This window comes from Nesoenas mayeri (assembly GCF_963082525.1).
Source record: "Nesoenas mayeri genome assembly, chromosome: 6".
Lineage (NCBI taxonomy): Eukaryota > Metazoa > Chordata > Aves > Columbiformes > Columbidae > Nesoenas > Nesoenas mayeri.
Window position 1 is genome coordinate 42,560,834 of NC_137545.1, and position 19,401 is coordinate 42,580,234.

Here is a 19,401-nt window from a genome sequence, read left to right on the forward strand (position 1 = left end):
CTAAATTAAAAAATAACACATTCTTAGTGATATGCAAGTTTACTTCTAACATCAAATCGAGATGAAAATATCTGGTAAAAGGTATTTATCCTGGCTCCAGCATCAATTACTTCACTTCAGTCTGCACTATCGGGAAACTTCATCTGTAAGCAAATAAATTACTTTAAATCTATTTTTAACTTGTTGTAAGTCCACATTTCAGTGCAATGGAAAATGAAAATGCATTATAACAAATAAAAAAAATCATTACAGTCTCATCAAGTAAAAATATAATAATCTCCACAATATCAAACAGATCTGTACATGCAAATGGGGTGACCAAGTTTATGACCCACGCTGAGATATTCTACGCTTTGCACACTTGTTCCCCACTGATCCTTTGTGGGTTCTTTTCATAAGGAAAAAGCAGCAGTGAAGGTGTTCCCAGAGTACATACGTCGCTGGCGTTCAGGTACGCTCTCTTGGCTCTGATCAGCACTGGTGTGTCAGGGACAGGCGTGTATTTGTCCTTCATCTTCTCATACTGCATCTTATACTTTTTCTGAGAGAGCAAAATGGAAAAGTTATATCTTCAATGTTAGAAGCATTCATTAATCTGGTGTTATGTTAACACCTAAGGGTGCTACACTGAGGGCACAAAATCATTTTTGCAAAGACTTTCTGCCAAAACTTCAGGAAACAAGCTCAGCTGTTCAGCTCTTTTTAGGTTTTCATGGTCTTGCAGCCAGTGTAGCTCAGATTCTACAGACAGGCACTTAGAAACAGTATCTAATAAAATACTAAAACGTGTTTAAAAAGTGTACTCTTTACCACGAGCTATATGGAAATGTTGAACTTCAGCATGAGAGACATATAAGTAAATGAAGGGTAAAGATATTTGAGCCTTGAACCTATCACAGAAATTAGAAATAAAACTCCTAAACAGTTCAGCACAGAAAATAAACGACGTAACTATCTTACCTCGCTGACCATGTCCTTGACGTGCCTGGCATGTGTGAAGGCTGGAGTCTGACCACCTGCCTGGTGATGGGGCCTCTCTTTTGTGGCAAGTTCCACATACAAGTACTGCAGCAAGAAGAAAATAATCAAAAAAATATACATTTCTACTAAGTTTTACTTTATCTCTCTGAAAAACATTATTCTAAATTCACAATGTATACATAACTGCACAATTTACCCCAGGAAAAAATAAAGTGCCCTTTCCTCTTCCAAGCTATCTCAGTTCATCTTTATCAGTTTCTCTTGATTTCTGTAACTGCCTGTAACAAGCTCACAAACCAAGAGGTCCAGTGTATGTGACACTAATGATGTCTCTGCCCTACACCCAGACCAAGCTTTAGATAAAAGCATCTATAAGGCCTGTTTTTCTCTGTTGAGTATCTTCATTTTGCTCTGCAAATTTAAAAACTCCACAAAACTTGCGGCTAATAACTCGTATAATGAACCACTATATGAATAAAAAAATTATAATTAATAAAGGTAGATGGATAAAAATATTTCTTCCTCTGCTGGAGTCAGAGTTTCAGAGAATTGGAACAGAACTGTCCCAAGGTTCAACGCTGTTTCATATGAATCAAGCTGAACATGTCCGTAACAGAGACACGCTCAACATGAAAACTCACAGCCACTTAAAAATGAGCGATAGTTATTTTAAACATCCTCTTTAGGAATTCTGCATTGTTTTGAAATGGCCTGGAGAGATTTTGCTGTACTTGGAAAATACATTAAGAGGGATCCCGTGACAGTGTTATTTATCAGTACAAATTTTTCACCTGGCTCTGTATTTTTTGTCCTTGCTTGGCTCTTAGGAACTCGGGTGTATCAAGGACAGAAGTGTATTTTGTCTTCAGCTCGTTGCCTTCAGCTCTGTAAACCAGCTGCAAAAAGATGGGACCATGAATTACTTCTTCTGTTATACATGTTCATTTAGCAGCTGAACAATCAGAGCTTTGCAATTACAACATCTCGTGTATTTCAGAAAAAAACAGTGAGAGGGGCTGAGCTTAATTATGGCAAACAAAGACATGCAAAATAATATAGAACTTACTTCACTCAAATGGGTTTTGAGTTCCTGAACTGCTCTATATCCAGGAGTATCCAATACCACCTTGTATTTAGGCCACATCTTCTTTGCGGTATCAGTGTATACATAATTAGACTGAAAAAGAAAAGCAGTATTACTTAGGAAGCTTTTATGATTCTTGGTAGTAAACAAAATTTTACAGTGTAACTTAACAGCGTACTCATTTTGATCTATTTAACTTCCTGGAAATACATAGGATGTATGTAAATAAAGCAATCCTTGTTATACAAGGTTCTCAGGAGAAAAATCTTACCCAAAGCTTACGCAGCTGACGAGCACGGACCATATCGGGAGTATCATACAGGAAGCAACCCAAGCCCTTCAGCCACGTCAGATCCTCTTTGTATTTAATCTATGAGGCAGTTAAACAAAGGAAAACAAAAAGTTAATTTCTGGGATAATTTCATTCATCAGTACGTAACACAATGACAAAACATTATCTATTACAAAATAGAATGCAAATGGTAGAAGCCACATTCCACTTTCAGTATGAAAGCGTTAGGCCTGTTGTATTTGAACACCAGGTATCTTCCCAGCACTTGCTTACGTCACTTATGATGTCCCCAGCATAGCGGCAGTGCAAGACATGAGGAGTGTACGGCAAGGAAATCAAGTGTCCCTGCAGCTTAAAGAAATCGGACTTGTAGATAAGCTGAAAGACAAAGAAAAAATAGCATTTCACGTGTTTGGTCATGCTGAGTATGTATTCTAAATCTCTTCTGGTTTGTATGTTAGAAAGACACGTACATCACTGACAGCTTCCTGCGTCGCCCGGACTTGTCGGAGCTCTGGTGTGTCTGGCGTGGTATGAATCTTGTCCTTGTTCTTGTGGTACGTTGCCCGATACAACCTCTGTGTCAAAGGAGACAGCATCCTACACGTTACATACGTCAAATGGCAAGCAGTCTGGCAGACAGTAAGTGCTCTTAAGGGCCGTTTTTTTCTAGGTATTGCATTAACACCAGAAAAAATGGAGTAAATATACTATTCCCTAAGCAGGCAAAGATTTTCCAAAACTGTTTTTGATAGCAGCATCTCTAATAACTGAAGAATCTGAGTCTATAATCCCACAAACATGTAAATACATATGTATAATTTTCATCCTATTAAAACCAATGCTCAAAGAAGTGAGTGCACATATATAAAACCTAAAACTATTGAGACCCAATGTCATACAGATACAATAATTTCTATGTAACATTATTCAAGTAGTAGCAGATCAGTTAATAAAATTAGGCTGCAATTGCTTTTATATTAATGCACCAATTTTACAGGATTATAGAAAGTCAGAGTTACCAAGAGCCTTAAAAAGCCACACAGCCCAATTCCAAGCCTGAAACACTGATCCCTTGCCATTCTTGGTGGGCATTTGGCTGAATTGCTCTTAAAAGCCCCAAAGAACAGGGATCCTACAACATTCCCAGGCAATGGGCTCTCATTATTTGTATTTGGGGCACTACAAATAGGAATTAAAGCAAATACATATATTTACTGTACCTCGTTAATGACTTGATTCACTTTCCTCACATTTTCAAACCCAACATCTTTAGGTCCCAGAGTATAGCCTTTAGCTTTCATATGTTCGTAGGCTTCTTTATATTTCAGCTATAAAGTGGAAAAAGGAACAAAAATATGCAGAAACTAAATTTGATTGTGATTCTACTTACACTGCAATTCTGATGGCAATTTATGCAGTATAGTGAGATTTTTAGAGATAAACAAGTGAGATTTAGCTATATCAGAGTCAAACACACTATGCATCATCATTATTTTTACCTTTATCATATGGCCCATGATTTATAACGTTACATTTCTCTTGCATCTAATAAGGTATTCGCATCTGCCTGAGGAAATTTATGTTTTGACAGTAATTGCTTCAGATAATTATGGGGTTTGGTAACATTTAAATTCTGTTAAGGCAAAAATTATCAACACTGGGGCTTCAGGAATAGTGGGACTTCACCCTGGATGATGAGGTCACTATGTCACCGTCATCCCCTGTTCCTGGCTCAGGCATCCACAGGGAACTACCCCACTCCCGAGAAACAACTGTCTCAAACAGCCCTGTACTCATACAGGATGTCTGGCAAATATTCCCTTGCAACTCAAGTTGTAGGAGGACTGGGGACATCACTTACGTCACTGCCAATGTACTGGACGTGTTTGGCGTGCTGAAAGCTGGGGGTGTCTTTGGGAAGGCTGTACCCAGTAGGCAGAGCCTTCACACCAGCCCAGCGATACAATTTCTGCAAGAGAAGAGAGAAAGACCGAGTTTGTGACAACCATGTGTAATATCTGAGAGTATTCATCAGGTGTAATATTTGAGAGTATTAATCAGCTGCACAGGAAATCTCTTAATTGCAATTGGCATAAGATCTCCCCCACGTCTGCAACAGAACACATACTTGTAACTTTATGGGGACATTTTCCCACTTCCATTTCAGAGCAGTGAAATCTGGTTTCTTTGTCTGAAAAGCTCAAGGCAGACATTAACTTTGAAAGAATTTGCTTTCAGAATATCGGAAACCCTGTGGATTCAAAAGTTTGATACTTACTTCACTCTGGATTTTGTTCGCATGATAGGCCCGCTCCAAATCTACTGTTTTATCAGTAGGAATCATTTTGCCTTTCACATTGTGTATATATTCACTGCGATAGACAGCCTAAGGAAAAGAAAAGGTAGGTAGAGGAGAGTCACGATTGAGTTGTAGGTAACCAGCAATGATTAAAAGATTAAAATGAAATTATTAAAAAGGTGATACAACCACTTACTTCACTTAAATTTAAGGCACTGATGACATTCTGCACATAGACAGGAGTGTCCGTGACCACAGTGAACTCACTCCTCATTTTTTCTGCCTTAGATTTGTATTTAATCTGCAGAGAGAAATTCAAGAGGTCTAATTAGTAAGGCTGGTCATTGTTAATTTAATTTATTATATTATTATGTTTACTATATTGTCTATTTATTTGATTACTGAACTATTCTATTAGTTAACCAGGGTGTAAACAGAAAGTGTATTGAAATTATAGCTGAATAAAGGAACATGGCACCTTACTAGACAAGAACAGCTGATAAGGTTTGTCAAAGAATATTAGGAAATGTCAATATTCATTCATAGAATAGGTATATGGACCGTATGATAAATATTCAAAATATTTCTGATACAGAACTGATGAAGGGACATACATTCTCAAAAACTAGAGTGGTTTTTCTCCCATTTTAATGGCTTAATCCCACACTAAGGACGTGTCGTAAGATCTTGAGAGGAGAAAAAGAAATCACAGAATCAACATCACTTCTTGTAATAGGAATTCTATATATTATTTCTGCTTTACTTGAAGGGTTCTGAATGAAGGATTATTGTTTCAGGTGCTTTTCTGAGAAGACAAGTATTTAAACATGCTTATTGCTTTCCTGAATGGGATGTAACCCAACAATATCCACTTCCAGAGCAGCAGAGTTCAAATAACCATATGTGGTTATTTAATGAATACATCAGTAGATAAGAACATATAACATTTTTCCAGATGATATCTAGAGTAAAATCAAGCTACTCCATTCTTTTAACACAACAGAGTGAAAAAACTAAGAAGCAAAACCAGTGTATGCGCTCACATCACTGCGAAGGTCATAGGCGTGTTTGGCATGGAGGATTTCGGGAGTGTCCCAGACAAAGCAGCCAATGCCCTTCAGCCAGTTGAGGTCATCCTTGTAAAGCACCTGAGGAATCGGAGCACAGAAGCAATCGGTAAAACTTGCACTAGGATCTAATCCCTCAGTGCTAAATCAGTCTGAAACACAACTGTCAAATGATGGCAAGTAAGGTTTCCAGCATTAAAGCTTTTTGTTTTCTTGTTTGTTTGAGAAAATCAAAACGATTCATTTTGGAATTTAAATATTTTTTCTTCATGGTTTCTGTTTGGCCCATAAATTAAAAAAAAACAACAATGATTTAAAAAACCCTATTTGCATATCCTACTGGGCAACAATGTACTGATAAATCACCGGCCTGCTCCTGGGCTGACCTATGCAAGGCAAGCGTGTAGAACCTTCGCGCCACCAGGATTTTCTCAGACTTCTAAAATTTCTACACCTTACGCAACCAAATAATAAAGGACAATTTACAGATCAGGGTGGCTGAACTGGTAGAACTGTAATGTAATGACCAAATGTCTGCACTGCTAACACCGACATTACGCACACTAAGCCACATCTCAACTACACCCTTACTGCCAAGCGCTAGGAAAACACGACACAGGTGCTGTTTAGCAGGGCAGAACACAATGGATTCAAGTGGCAACTTTGCATCTCTCCAACTAAGTTTTTGCTAAATCTAACATGGATAAATGCAAGAATCTTTTTTAAAAGTGAGCCAGGAACACACGATTTATGAACTTACATCACTGAGCTGATCAGTCACTTTTCGAACATGGGTATTGATTTGAAGATCAGGCAGACAGATCCAGTCGTGGAGACGTGTGCGGTAATCGAGTTCGCTGACTTTCTTCTGGGAATCCTTAGCAGTCACTATATCTACCATGTCTGGAATAATGTGGACTTTGGCTTTATTCTTTTCATAGACTTCCTTGTACAGACGCTGTAGAGTTAAAGCAGCACATTATTAATGCTGACAAATAGCCTGAACTGTTGATAAATCTGATGCAAAATCATTGATACTTTCATGGAATATTAGCTGGAGAGCAATCACTTGGGCTATGATTAAAATTTGCATCTTGCCTGCTCTAAACATAATTTGCAGAACATTAACGTGAGTGTTTTGTCCAATATTCATTGTACTCGCGTTAAAAGGAGGAAGACACTGAGGTTTACACATATACATACTACACTGAAGGTTTAGCCATGCAAGTGTTTCAACAGTGGAGTCACAAGCTTGAACAAACATTTGCAGGTAATTACAGAATTTAGCAAATACTGAACACCACCAAATGCATGTGGAAATGGGACAGCTGAATGAAGGCGTGTGCATTCTTTAAGCAGGCCCTTCTGCAATGAATATGATCTTATCAGGAAAATGCAGATCAGAACACAACACTTACATCAATATTAAGCTTTCCGACCCTAAGGCACCTTGCTGTATTGGGATCATCCTCGATACCTCTGGGTATCGTGTACAGCGCTTTGAACTTGTCATATTCTTCTCGGTATTTCACCTAAGCAGATGCAAAGAAAGGCAACAAACAACTGAGTCCAATGAGTCAACGCTATTTTTGGAACAAAATTCACCAATAAGCAAAATATTTAGTTGTGTCCAACAAGCACAGAAAGTCTTTAAAGCAGAATCTTGGTTTTCTATTTTACTTTAAATGGCAGAGAAAGTCCATCATAACTACCAGTAGTAAAAAGAACAGCTGACTTGAAGACTTGAAAAATAAAGAGGTGTAGAATAAGCTATTTATTTATTGTTCCAGCTCTTTCATTTAAAGATAGCCATGAAGAGAATGATCTCTCATAAGCCTCAGTTCAGTAAGGCATAAGATTTTGTTGTTCGATACTCAGTAAAGTATCATTTAATGATGTGGTGTTTTTCTGACCCATATGCTTACGCAATTTAGACTAAAACAACACCTAACCAGCCATTTTCAAGAATTAATTTATATTACTATAAAATGTGATGTGTTTTTTTCATGAAAAGCAGCAGCAAAGGACCACCTGTTATCCAAATTATTATCGCAGAAAGTTGATTATCTCCAGATATATATCTAAATTTATAAAGCTTTTTACACCTATAGTGCATGCAAGGCATGAAGGATTTCATTGCTGGAATTGATGATCTGATTAAAAAGAAGAAAGTGTTTTATTCACTTACATTACTAGCATTATGCTTCAGTTCCTTGGCACGTGCGAGGGGCACAGCATCCGAGGGCAGTATATAGCCTGTCGCTTTCACTCTATCCCAGGCTTCCTTGTAGAGTTTCTATGGGGAAACAGAAAGTCTCTGTGAATGGAAACATTCTGCTCCTGCATAATAACCAACAATCAAGAGAACTCAAAAGCCCTTTGGTTTTTATTTTTATGCCATAACTATTACTCAATATGAAGAGGCTGTACAGCAGTTTCATCTTGACAGTGCATGTAAAGGGTGATGCAAATGCTTCCTATTTGCCTCCATTCTCATACAAGGTCTTAATTCTGTTCAGGTGCAATTTTCTTCTGGGAATCCATTTATTAGTGCACATATTTTGCTGAGACTGGAACTACAGTTAGAAAATACGCCCTCTGCCTCCAATACAGCATCCTCCCCATACTCAAGCAAAGCAGAAGGTTGTTATAAGCTTTGATAAGCTCCATGTTTGGACGTTTATCTTCAAACAGAGTGAACAAACAAAATAAACCAAACATCCCACATAGTGGCACCTTAAGAGAAAAAAAAAACCCAACATGTAGAAACACTCACATCGCTGAAGAGATGTTTCAAATTCTGAATTCTTTCAGAATCCACTGTTTCAGTCACAGTTGTGTACTTGTCCTTGGTTTTGTGGAAATCCTCCTTGTATTTCACCTATAAGATGCAAACTAGACTTAGTTACCTTGTTTCTGTTCCCAGAAGGAGCGCGGGGAGGGGGAGACTCACATCACTGGCGTTGAGAGCGCTCTGCACCGCGGTCACATAGACAGGAGTGTCAGTAACAACTCCAAAGTTCTGGAAATTCTCTTTTCCTGCAGCTGTGTATTTTATCTAAGGAAAGACGACAAACCACACCATTAATGCTGAAAATCCTGCCGGCTTCCTTTCGAATCAGTCCTGCACAACTGACACCCAGGATTACGGCCCAGTTAAGACCAACTTTAGAAGTGATAGAAAAGAAATAATACATGGTCAGTATGAAGTAAGGAATAATGAAAATGGCACATCACTATATAGCATCTAGCAGGCTAAGAGTACGATCGGCAAGGCAAGAGACATTATTTTCCACAAATAAATGTCTCACTGAGGTATCTTGTGCACAGGGCAGCAAACAGAAAGACAAAGTGTTATCTTTCCGATGTTAAAAACCACAGCCTTGCTGTCCTTCCATTCTCCTACGTTTTCTGCTCCCTTCAAGAACAAAAGGGATCATATCTCTACAGACAAAACTGAAAGAGTGTATCACAATAGTTTGAACAAAATATTTCTGATGTAATAGGAATTATATTATTGTGCTCTGGACTAGGACACATGTCAGGACCAGTGAGTCATAAATGGGCAAAAAAATCTTATAAATATTTACTTGTTTGAGGAAAAAATACTTACCTGGCTCTGCAGGTCATACGCTTTTTTAGCATGTAGGATTTGTGGAGTATCCCAAACATAACACCCAAGTCCCTTCAGCCAATTTAAGTCATCTTTATACACCACCTATATGGAAGAAAAGAGTCTATTAAGTAAGGAAGAAATTCACCTTCTGTTTAAAGAAAGTTGCCTCTTTTTTTAACATATTGAGTATCTTCCACTTGTGCAAACTCAAAAAAATTTCCAGTTTACAAGGGAATAATAAATAACCAGACCATCAAAGTGTCCCAAAGAAAACAGCAATAATTTGGTTTTTGGTATGATGCTACTAAGCAATCTAAGACAATGGTTATTAATTTCATATTTAAATACTGTGGAAGATATTTGAAAGTGTTTTATATTTAAATACCTTAGAAAAAATTACATAAAAGGCTAACAAAATGTCAAACAAATAAATTGAAGACATACATCACTCAAAATTTCCTGGGCTCTTCTGGCTAGAATAACATCATGTTCTTCAGGTGAACAACTCCACTGGTGGAAGTAAGTTCGGTATTCGAGATCACTGAGGATATACTGGCACTTCTTGGCCAGCACGTGATTCATCATGTCACTTGGAATATGGACACGGGCTTTGGTGTCTTCATAATTCTTTCTGTATGCCAACTGAAAAGGAAAGATTGGGGGAAAGGTGAGAAGAGGAATAGGGATTTTCTGCGTCATTTTGACTCTAATAGGGTACAGGTTATGGCTGAAGCTGAGACGTGCTTTCTGGATTTAGTGGCCAAGCTTCCACAGGATTCAATAGGATGAAATCTTATCTCTGATATTAATCACCATTTATTGTGATGAGGTTCTACGAGGACAAGAATGACCTTCACTTGCAGATCTAACAGCTGGTGAGAAAATGAACAAGTTTTCAAGATAAATAAACCCATATGCTACAAACATGCTTTGAACCTAGTTTAATATCCCTGTCTGAATGAAGACAGAATATCTGAGAGTATACTCACTTCATGCCATGCATAATATGCTGTATGTGCAGTGGTGATAACAGCAAAATATCTAATGTGGATTTACTTTTCCAGCTCCTCAATTCCTATTTCGGTTCAAAATGAACACTGTTTTTTTTGTGTGTAAAGCAAAAATATCCCAAGTCGTGTAGTATTTCTTATTGCTCAGATTCTTAAACTTAACTGGACAAGTTTTTTTCCCCATTCTGATATGTCTAATAGCTAAACAAATCCCTTCTTAAGCTCCTAAATCATTTCAACTACTCAACCCACATACAAAATAACTATTGAGGAAACACAGACATGTTGAAAACAGTTCTACTGATGTTATTAAACACTGCATTATTTATGTTTAAATATGTTACACTAAAAAAAAAAGAAAACTAAAAATCCTACAGCAAGACTAATTCTGTCCTTACCGCGCTCCTTGTTTTCTGGAATGCCAGCGAGTGAACGACGCTGGGGAAATCACCGATCTCCTTCCCAGCCAGGTAATGGCCTTTCAGCTTCTCATATATTGCTTTGTATTTAAGCTGCAAAATATTCATGTAGAAATATTAAAGCTCATTCCAAGAACATGGGGGGAAAAAAGAGAAAGAATGGAAAATTCCTACTAACCTCACTATTTATGTAGTTTGCATGTTTCGCTCCAACAAGTGGAATATACTTCTCATCCAAAGTGTAGCCAATGGGCTTGCTAACTTCCCAAGCCTTTTTATAAAGTTTCTAGACAAACAGAACACACACAGGTTTACATGCCATGAAACCTGACTCCGCCATTTACACACATAAGGAATACGATTGCTTCACCGAGTTTTTCTTATTCTGTGAACTGTCCCAATGAAGTCAACAGAGAACGTTCACCTTGAACCCTTCTTCAGTGTAAGGCAAACAGAATAAATGCTCCAATTCAGGAAGGTACTTGAGCACAAATCTGAGCTGATCTCTGCTTTCTTTACTATAGTTAGAATTCAACATTTCTCATCCAAAGAGGGATAAAAATAATCAAAATGTAGATACGAGCTCTTGTTTAAAAGCGCAGTATGGAACTGGCATCGATAATTTTATAGTTACATGTTAAATTGGGAAAAACCTCCAAGTAATGCTATTGTTTATTGTAAGAGCATTAACTATGCAAATAGTTAATAGTTTCCTAATACATCATATTTTGTTAAATATTAAATATTTTTACTCTCAGACTAAATTAAGTGCCTTGTACGAATGAATAGTCATTTACATTTAAAAAAAAATAGTTTTCCCTTTAAAGTTAGTGACGCTACTCAAACATAATTGCTTAATAGTGTCAATAATCTACCATCTTCCTCTCTTATTAAAAAAATAAATATAAATTTCATCAGTAGTCTAAGAAGATACTATTGGATGGAATTATAAAGTGGTTTTGTCACACAAATTCTACTACTACTACTACTACTACTACTACTGCTGCAGTTACTGCTTCCAAACACCACACAGCAGTGCTCAGTTCAATAGGGAAAGAAATTATCCCAATGATCTCAACTGGGAAAAAACGAAGAAAAAAGAGCTTAAATAACTTTCCTGGTGCCACTCAGTGGAGTAATGACAGAAACAGAAATACAACAGCTTTCTGAAGTCTACTCAATGTTCTACTGCTTTCAAAATCAACTAATTAAAGCGCGGTTAGATATTTCTGGACTCTTACATCGCTGTACAGTAAGGACATGTCTCTGGCGTGGTTCAGCGCTGGAGTATCATCAGACCCAATATACTGGCCCTTCTCAAGGTTAAATGTTTCTTTGTATTTTAGCTACAAAAGAAAACAAACACAACGTTAATTCCATAGGAGAAAGAAGTTATTCCCACTACTCCAACTATTACAAGTAGACATTAATTTTGTGTTATATTAACATGTCTTCAGTAATGTAAACCACTATAGTCCACAGGCAAGTGTCATCAGTCTGTCACACCACGAGACTCACACAGTGTTCTAGTGAAACTAACTGTACCCATTAGCAAACACAGGTTCATAGCAACACCAAGAACTCCCCCAGCACTGTACGACCAACTGCTGTTCACCAAGAACAGGGCTCCATTTTAACCTACTATTAGCAAAATCTATGTAAAATCTAAATAAGGGACATGCTGTACTTTTCTAGAGAAAAACGCAAAATTATTTTGCATAGCAATATTGTGTTGCTCATTTATATCACTTCTTACTGATGTCATTTACCCCAGTTAAAGTCTATTATTAATGAATCATACACACAAAGCTAAACACAATATAGTTTAGCGAAAGCAATGAAGTCATCTACTAATTCCAATAACATAACAGTTTCTACTTTATAACAGTACATACATCACTCTGATTGACAGCGTTCATCCTTGCCAGAACAATGTCGGGAGTGTCAACCACACTGGTGTAATTGGAAAAGTTATCAAGGGCTTCTTTCGTATACGCTCTCTGCAAAGAGATGGAATAGTTCCTTAAACACCATACATGAGAAAGAAGAGCTAATTGCATAACTGCTAAAATATTTTCTCTTACCTTATTTACCAGTTCTTGGGCATTCTTAACTTTCTTGTGTTCCACTGAATCCAGAGGAATCCAACCGCAGCCACGAAGCCATTCCAGATCAGATTTATAAATATTCTAAATCATAAGAGATATTAAAAAGGAGATCAATTATTTAATTCAGGATGACATTTTTCAGTTTTATGTGATACGGACAATATACTTCGACCAAACTAAGTGGAAATGACATAGGACGTATGTGACATCACTCACATCACTTTGCAGGTCATAGGCCTTCCTCGCCTGGATACAGTCATTCTGGTCAGGGTGGCACGTCCACTCATGCAGGTATTGGCGATACTCGATATCGCTGACCAAGTTCTGACCGTCCTTCGCTGCTACAAGCGACACCATGTCCGGAGGGATGTGAACTCTGGACTTTGTCTTGTGGTAGTCCGATTTGTACAACCTGTCGTTCTGGATCTCGCCAGCGTGCTCGTACCACACCAGTTTTGGATCGTCCCTCATACTGGGAACCCCAACGTAGTGACCTCTTTGTTTGACGTACTCAGCTTTGTATTTAAGCTGATAGAAGAGGGAGAAAGATGTATAAAATCAACGCTGATTACATATTCTTTTTTCAATCTGTGAACAGCTACGGTTGCGTCAACACAAAGAACAAATGAGACAGGGAGTTATCAATTGCAGTCTTCAGTTTTCAGTACATGACCAGATCAAAATATGATACAAACAGTAATGTTACATTGTACAGTCCTTTCACTTCAAAAGATATCATTTCATAGATTAATATGCCACCATTTTTCAGTAAACAGTATTTTCAACACAAGAGGAAAGCCTCATTAGCAAATGTTTGCTAATAGGTGCATTTGGCTTCAGTTTTGTAACAAATTATTTGAGACCGTCTGAAGAGTGAAAATTTATTTAAGGTATTTACATCACAATGTTTTGATAAAATGTATGTTCAAAGTAAGAGTCATGTAATAGTTTCAACATCTGTGATGCAAGAGTTTAAAGTGTAATGCGCATACCATCCTACAGTCTTTAGTGGAGAAAGCCTCCATAATATGCCAAAAAAGTGAAATCATAATATCACTTCAATTATTTAACATTTGTAAAATATGGAGCCACCTTAGTCGATTTAGAAAGAACTGTTTCTGGAGAAAGTGAAGGTGGAAAGGAGAATCTGACATTTCAGCACTGATACCTGTAAAAACCATAATAACAAAGATGTCTGAATTGTTTGGAGGACTGTGGGCTTCATGGGTCATGAAAAGTCTACTGGATGTTATCTGTTGCGAGGCCTTTTACATGTCCAGGCTTGCAAGCACTTGCCTTCTTAATGTGATGAGCAAAGTTCTTACCTCACTCTGGACATCAGCGGAGCGTTTGGCATGAGAGATCTGCACAGTGTCAGGAGGCAGGAGGTAACCAGTGGCTTTTTCTTTCTCCCAGCTTTCCTTGTATAGACTCTGTGCAAAATTAAAGTGAAGAGGAATTCAACACTACTGTAATGCTAGTAATTGCCATATATATGTAACCTATAGGTTACATATAGGTTAATATTATATATATATTAAAGTGTAAGGATGACGTCTTCATTTAGCATGTTCTTAATAAGGCAAATTTTTCTTGAAAGAGTTATGAATGTGAGTAGAAACTGTCAGGAGAGGTCACATACCTGGTTGAGAATTCTGGCTGCCTCTCGGGCCATATCCAGCTGTGGTGTGTCCGTTAGAGTATAATTTGTCTTGGCCTTGTTCCATTCTTTGTGGTATTTAATCTAGAACAGAGAAAGAAATGATTGCCTTGCAGCACCATCAGAAAATTGGGAAAACATAACACCAATCCTCTATTTTATGCATGAAATAATGTATAAAACCTTGAACTGGCAAGGCTATCAGACATGACACATTAAATATATATCCAAATGGGTATTTTTTTTAAAAAAGGAGACCATACAAGACAAGAAATGACAAAATTTCTCAGAGAAAATTTTGAAAACTTGTTCCAAGGCAGCTGGATGGACAGGGAGGAACCTTCAGAAGTCAAAGTTCATCTTTATGTCATATGCTCACAGAATTCCCAGAGTCTGATCAAGAATTCTTCTGCATTTTTTTTCAAGATAAAAGAAATATCCTTTTAAAGATAAAATCCCACCATGTAAATATATAGAGCAAGTTAACAGCCCAAAAACATGATAGCAAACTTACATCACTAAGAATTTCAGTGCCCTTCTTTGCTGTGACATAATCAACTCTGTCTGTCACTGCAGTAAATGGAAGAGTTTCGGCTTTTGTACGGTACTTTCTCTATACAAGAGAAAAGATGAACAGATTATACTGGGATATTTTATAGCTAACACAGCAATTCTGAATCCATAGGCAAGACAAGAAAGTGTAGATGGAAAGAAAAACACTCCATACACAACAAAGACTGTGGAAATACTCCAGTTCTACTTTTTATTTAAGAAAATTTCGATGCATTTAACCATTTAAAACACCGTAAATTACAAATACCCTTAAGAAAATTTTAGTATGGAAAAACATTTTGTTACCTCATTCAAGAGATCTCCAGCGTATTTGACATGGTTGAGTCCAACTGAATCATTTGGCAGCCACCCAATGCCCCGCAGCCATTCTAAATCAGCTTTGTAAACAGCCTGGGAAAACAAAATTGGGTCCATGCTGTTAGCTACAGCTCCCTGTACATTCCAGCACGATTCAGAAAGAACAGCACTTCCATTCATTAAAAGGACAGCAGTAATTCCAACGTGAGCACTACATCTGAATTCATCACACTTCAAACTTGGTAATATAGAACAGTGGCACATACTTTGCGTTCATAATAAAGAGCAAAGCCACTTCACTGAATTCAGCAGAAGATTCCCACTCCCTAGAGCAGAAGCGGACTAATACAGTAATAAGTTAAGTTTTCATGTTGACTTACATCACTCTGAAGATCATAGGCTTTCTTAGCGTGTATGACATCGTTCTGGTCTGGAAGACAGATCCACTGCCGCAAGTAGTGCCGGTAATCAACATCACTGACCAGAGACTGCCCGTGTTTGGCTGACAGGATGGACAGCATGTCCACTGGGAGGTGGCACTGCGTCTTCCACTTGGCAAAGTGTTTCTTGTACTCGAGTTCACTCTGAACTTTGCCTATGCCGAGGGCAAACCCAATTTTCGTATCTGCTTTTGCATTGGGAACTCCAACATAATGTCCTTTTTGCTTCTCGTGTTCCAGCTTGTATTTATACTGGGTAAAGGGCAAAGACCACCATTACTAACAGTTACCACAAAATAGCTCTTAAAGCACATGAAGAACTAGATGCCTCTTTTGGCACTTACATCACTAGCAATTTCTCTAGAAGCTTTGGCTGCCTTGATTGGGATTGCGTCTGCTCTCAAATCATAGCTCTTCTTCACCTCATCCCAAGATTCTTTATATAGTTTCTGAAAAGACAGCAAAATGTCACACATAGGCTAAATACTCCAGAGTTTCCCATTACAGAAATACATAGTTTACTGTGATTTGTTCGCTGAAATACCGTGAGAATGTCTTGTGCATCACTCCTGCTCCTTACCGTAAGCACTGCTGCAAACCTCACTGCCTTTCACACACGTACAGCACCTGCAACACCAGCTCTGCAACCTCCACTGCATGGAGGGGTGTTGGTAAAAGTTTAGAAAATATTTCTTTGCCTCGGGTTCTCGTCCACTGCAACAAAATATTTTCTCAAAGGTGCATGATATTAATCATTTTTTAAGAGCTGTGTGCAAGCATTTATTTAAAAATATCTAAATACTTTAATAACTACTCAGTAGAGGGAAGGGAATGTTGCCAAGTCCTGTATGAGGACAGACATTAATGAGATTCATGTGACTTAGTCTTTCTAAGTAGCATCTTAGAACATTAAAATTCACAGGATAGACATACTACTATATAGAAATGTAGAAAATAGAATGATAAGCATACCTGGCTATAATTAGCAGCGTTAGCCCTGGCTAGGTTGATTTCAGGTGTGTCTGGCATAATATGGACCATAGTCTTGTCCTTTTCCCAGGCTTCTTTGTATTTTGGCTGTTAAAATAATTCATTTTATGATATTGTAATCGTGGAATTTCACTTGTCAGTAACATAAAATTCCATAAAAATCTCCTGAATTATCATGTCTAAAAAATAAAATGTCTGGAAAAGCTTCAAACTTGACTTAAAATCTCATTGATCAATTTTATATTTTAGCTGTGAGATTTCTCTTTAACTGTTTCTAGCCTCAAAATAACTTTAAGAAAATTGTAACGTACAATGCTGAGTTGCTCGGCATTGGTTTTAGCTAGAACGACCGCTGGAGAATCAACAATGCTGGTGTATTTCACGCTGTCGATAGGCGTACGATACACATTGTCACTCAGGAGATCCTGGGCAGCCTTCACTCTCTTGACCTCCGGAGAGTCGTTAGGCAGCCAGCCAATTCCACGCAGCCATTCTAGGTCTGACTTATAGACCACCTACAGGAGACAGTCAGAAAAGGAAAACACTGCGTTTAAAATGACCGTCTTAATTATTTTAAATGATACAAGAGCAGAAAATGCCAAATTAGCTAGAGCTAGATTAATCCTTTTTAGATACACGAGATGTTCAGTGCCGTGAGTAAAATACAATCTGGGAACCAGGTTTTAAGTATTGCATTTCTTAAACAATACATTCTAAACCTTGTGAAGTTAAATGAAGGGGAAACAACTGAACAGAACTACCGTGATGAGTATTAAGATCTTAAGAGTGTCCTTGTCCTCTCAAAAATACTTATTCCTCTAGTCACTTCAATGATTTACAAGTCCAAACACAAACTCCGATTTATCCACCACAAAGCTTCACAAAAAGTAGAAGAAAAAAGGTTATAGAGGTAATGAGGACTAGAGCTAACCGGCATAATGCCTGAAGCAGTATCATTATTTAAGCTTTAATCAAGCAGATCCTTCAGCAAGGAACATGAATCTCACCTCCAAAGCTTATAACTGAACCAGAGGAAGAATGACTGATGTTGAATGATAAGCCGCAAAGCCAAGTCAGGAAATCAGCTGCACTGGCTCCTCTTGCTTTGCCATCAGCCACTAAAATATCTTACCTGCTTTCTTGCATAGTTTTCTTGCAATTAAATAAGTTTTCAAGTTGACTCTGATAAGCAGGAGTAAGAAAAGCCACCTGATTCTAAAGTAGCAAACAGATGTTATTCCCTAAGTCCCATCAAGGTAAGAAATACAATCCTTCATCCTCTCCAAATCACAGTACTCCAAAAGCTGATGTAACACAGCAGATACCAACTAAGGCTTTGAAAAAATTCAGAGGTAGTACCAACACTTTTTAAAGGATGAAAAAGAGAAAATAAAAGCAGTAACACAAAATATCTGAAGAAAATAGTCTAAAGTCTTTGTGATTGTATAAAATCAAACCCTAAAAATAAGGCTATAATGTATTAAATAGCAAGAGCAGCATCTCTTATACCAAATCTGTACACATACATCACTCTGGAGGTCGTAGGCCTTCCTGGCGTGGATCACGTCGTTCTGGTCGGGCAGGCAGATCCACTGGTGAAGGTACTGGCGGTAGTCCACATCGCTCACCAGGCCCTGGCACTCCTTGGCCGCCTGCAGCGACATCGCGTCCACCGGGATGTGCACCTGGGCCTTGGAATCGTGGTACGCCTTCTTGTAAAGGCGGTCGTTCTGCAGCTGCATGGCCCGCGCCGCCAGCGCCAGTTTGGGGTCATCCTTGGCCGACGGGCACCCGATGTAGTGGCCTTTCTCCTTCTCATGCGTTTCCTTGTACTTGTACTACAAGTGCAGAAACAACGTAAGCAGCCACACTTCGCTCACCTGAGAGTGACTAACAAATAAAAGCCTTTCAGCTTCCTAAGCTGTCAGCCCTTTGATCTGAACTTCGCAGAGTTCTGCTGAGGCGGACGCAGGCAGGGGCAGACACAGCAAGCACACGACACGGAGACTGTACCTCACTAGCGATGTCTCTGGAAGCCTTGGCGTGTTTGATGGGAATGGCATCAGCTCTTATGTCATAGCTTTTCGCCTTGGCCTCATCCCAGGCCTTCTGATAATGTTTCTGCAAAGAAAATTAATCGCCCTTGTTACATGCAGTCAACATTCTCTGGTACAAATACCTTTTCTTAGAATACACTCCAGAAGAGCAATTATCGTAATATAATTTCATAATATTTCACACAGACAATTATTTTATTCTCTTACATTGCTGATGTTGAGAGCATTGGCTTTGGACTGCAGCATTACAGGGGTATCGGAAGGTATGGAAATCTGCGTCTTATCTTTATCCCAGGTTTCACGATACAAGCGCTAAGGAGAAAGGAAGCAGAATAACATTTCACTACAGTGTCAACATGGGAAAAAACCCACCAACAGTATTCTGTGGTCATTCTGATTTGAATTAGTTGCCAATTAGTCCTTCCCATGGTAGAAATTCTAGTTTCTACCACGAGGAAAATAAATGCCATCACATAAAGGAAAGGTAAGTGAAAGGTAAGCTTAC

The 19,401-nt window shown here is 38.3% G+C and overlaps 1 protein-coding gene across 1 annotated transcript in view; it reads right to left on the reverse strand.

Moving 5' to 3' along the window:
- Positions 1-19,401, reverse strand: part of NEB (nebulin) — a gene marked incomplete at both ends in the record, with an annotated part of 113,845 nt that overhangs the window by 36,637 nt on the left and 57,807 nt on the right. The window contains 36 exons of the mRNA XM_080347214.1: positions 437-541; positions 961-1,065; positions 1,773-1,877; positions 2,048-2,158; positions 2,337-2,435; positions 2,631-2,735; positions 2,831-2,935; positions 3,581-3,688; positions 4,222-4,329; positions 4,639-4,746; positions 4,856-4,960; positions 5,703-5,807; positions 6,487-6,684; positions 7,145-7,258; positions 7,915-8,022; positions 8,503-8,607; positions 8,680-8,784; positions 9,340-9,444; positions 9,787-9,984; positions 10,751-10,864; positions 10,950-11,057; positions 12,013-12,117; positions 12,667-12,771; positions 12,856-12,960; positions 13,096-13,407; positions 14,205-14,312; positions 14,522-14,623; positions 15,054-15,152; positions 15,398-15,502; positions 15,790-16,101; positions 16,194-16,298; positions 16,822-16,926; positions 17,151-17,354; positions 18,366-18,677; positions 18,853-18,960; positions 19,104-19,208. Coding sequence (XP_080203340.1) covers positions 437-541; positions 961-1,065; positions 1,773-1,877; positions 2,048-2,158; positions 2,337-2,435; positions 2,631-2,735; positions 2,831-2,935; positions 3,581-3,688; positions 4,222-4,329; positions 4,639-4,746; positions 4,856-4,960; positions 5,703-5,807; positions 6,487-6,684; positions 7,145-7,258; positions 7,915-8,022; positions 8,503-8,607; positions 8,680-8,784; positions 9,340-9,444; positions 9,787-9,984; positions 10,751-10,864; positions 10,950-11,057; positions 12,013-12,117; positions 12,667-12,771; positions 12,856-12,960; positions 13,096-13,407; positions 14,205-14,312; positions 14,522-14,623; positions 15,054-15,152; positions 15,398-15,502; positions 15,790-16,101; positions 16,194-16,298; positions 16,822-16,926; positions 17,151-17,354; positions 18,366-18,677; positions 18,853-18,960; positions 19,104-19,208 — 4,716 coding nt within the window. The remainder of the gene's footprint in view (positions 1-436; positions 542-960; positions 1,066-1,772; positions 1,878-2,047; positions 2,159-2,336; positions 2,436-2,630; positions 2,736-2,830; positions 2,936-3,580; positions 3,689-4,221; positions 4,330-4,638; positions 4,747-4,855; positions 4,961-5,702; positions 5,808-6,486; positions 6,685-7,144; positions 7,259-7,914; positions 8,023-8,502; positions 8,608-8,679; positions 8,785-9,339; positions 9,445-9,786; positions 9,985-10,750; positions 10,865-10,949; positions 11,058-12,012; positions 12,118-12,666; positions 12,772-12,855; positions 12,961-13,095; positions 13,408-14,204; positions 14,313-14,521; positions 14,624-15,053; positions 15,153-15,397; positions 15,503-15,789; positions 16,102-16,193; positions 16,299-16,821; positions 16,927-17,150; positions 17,355-18,365; positions 18,678-18,852; positions 18,961-19,103; positions 19,209-19,401) is intronic.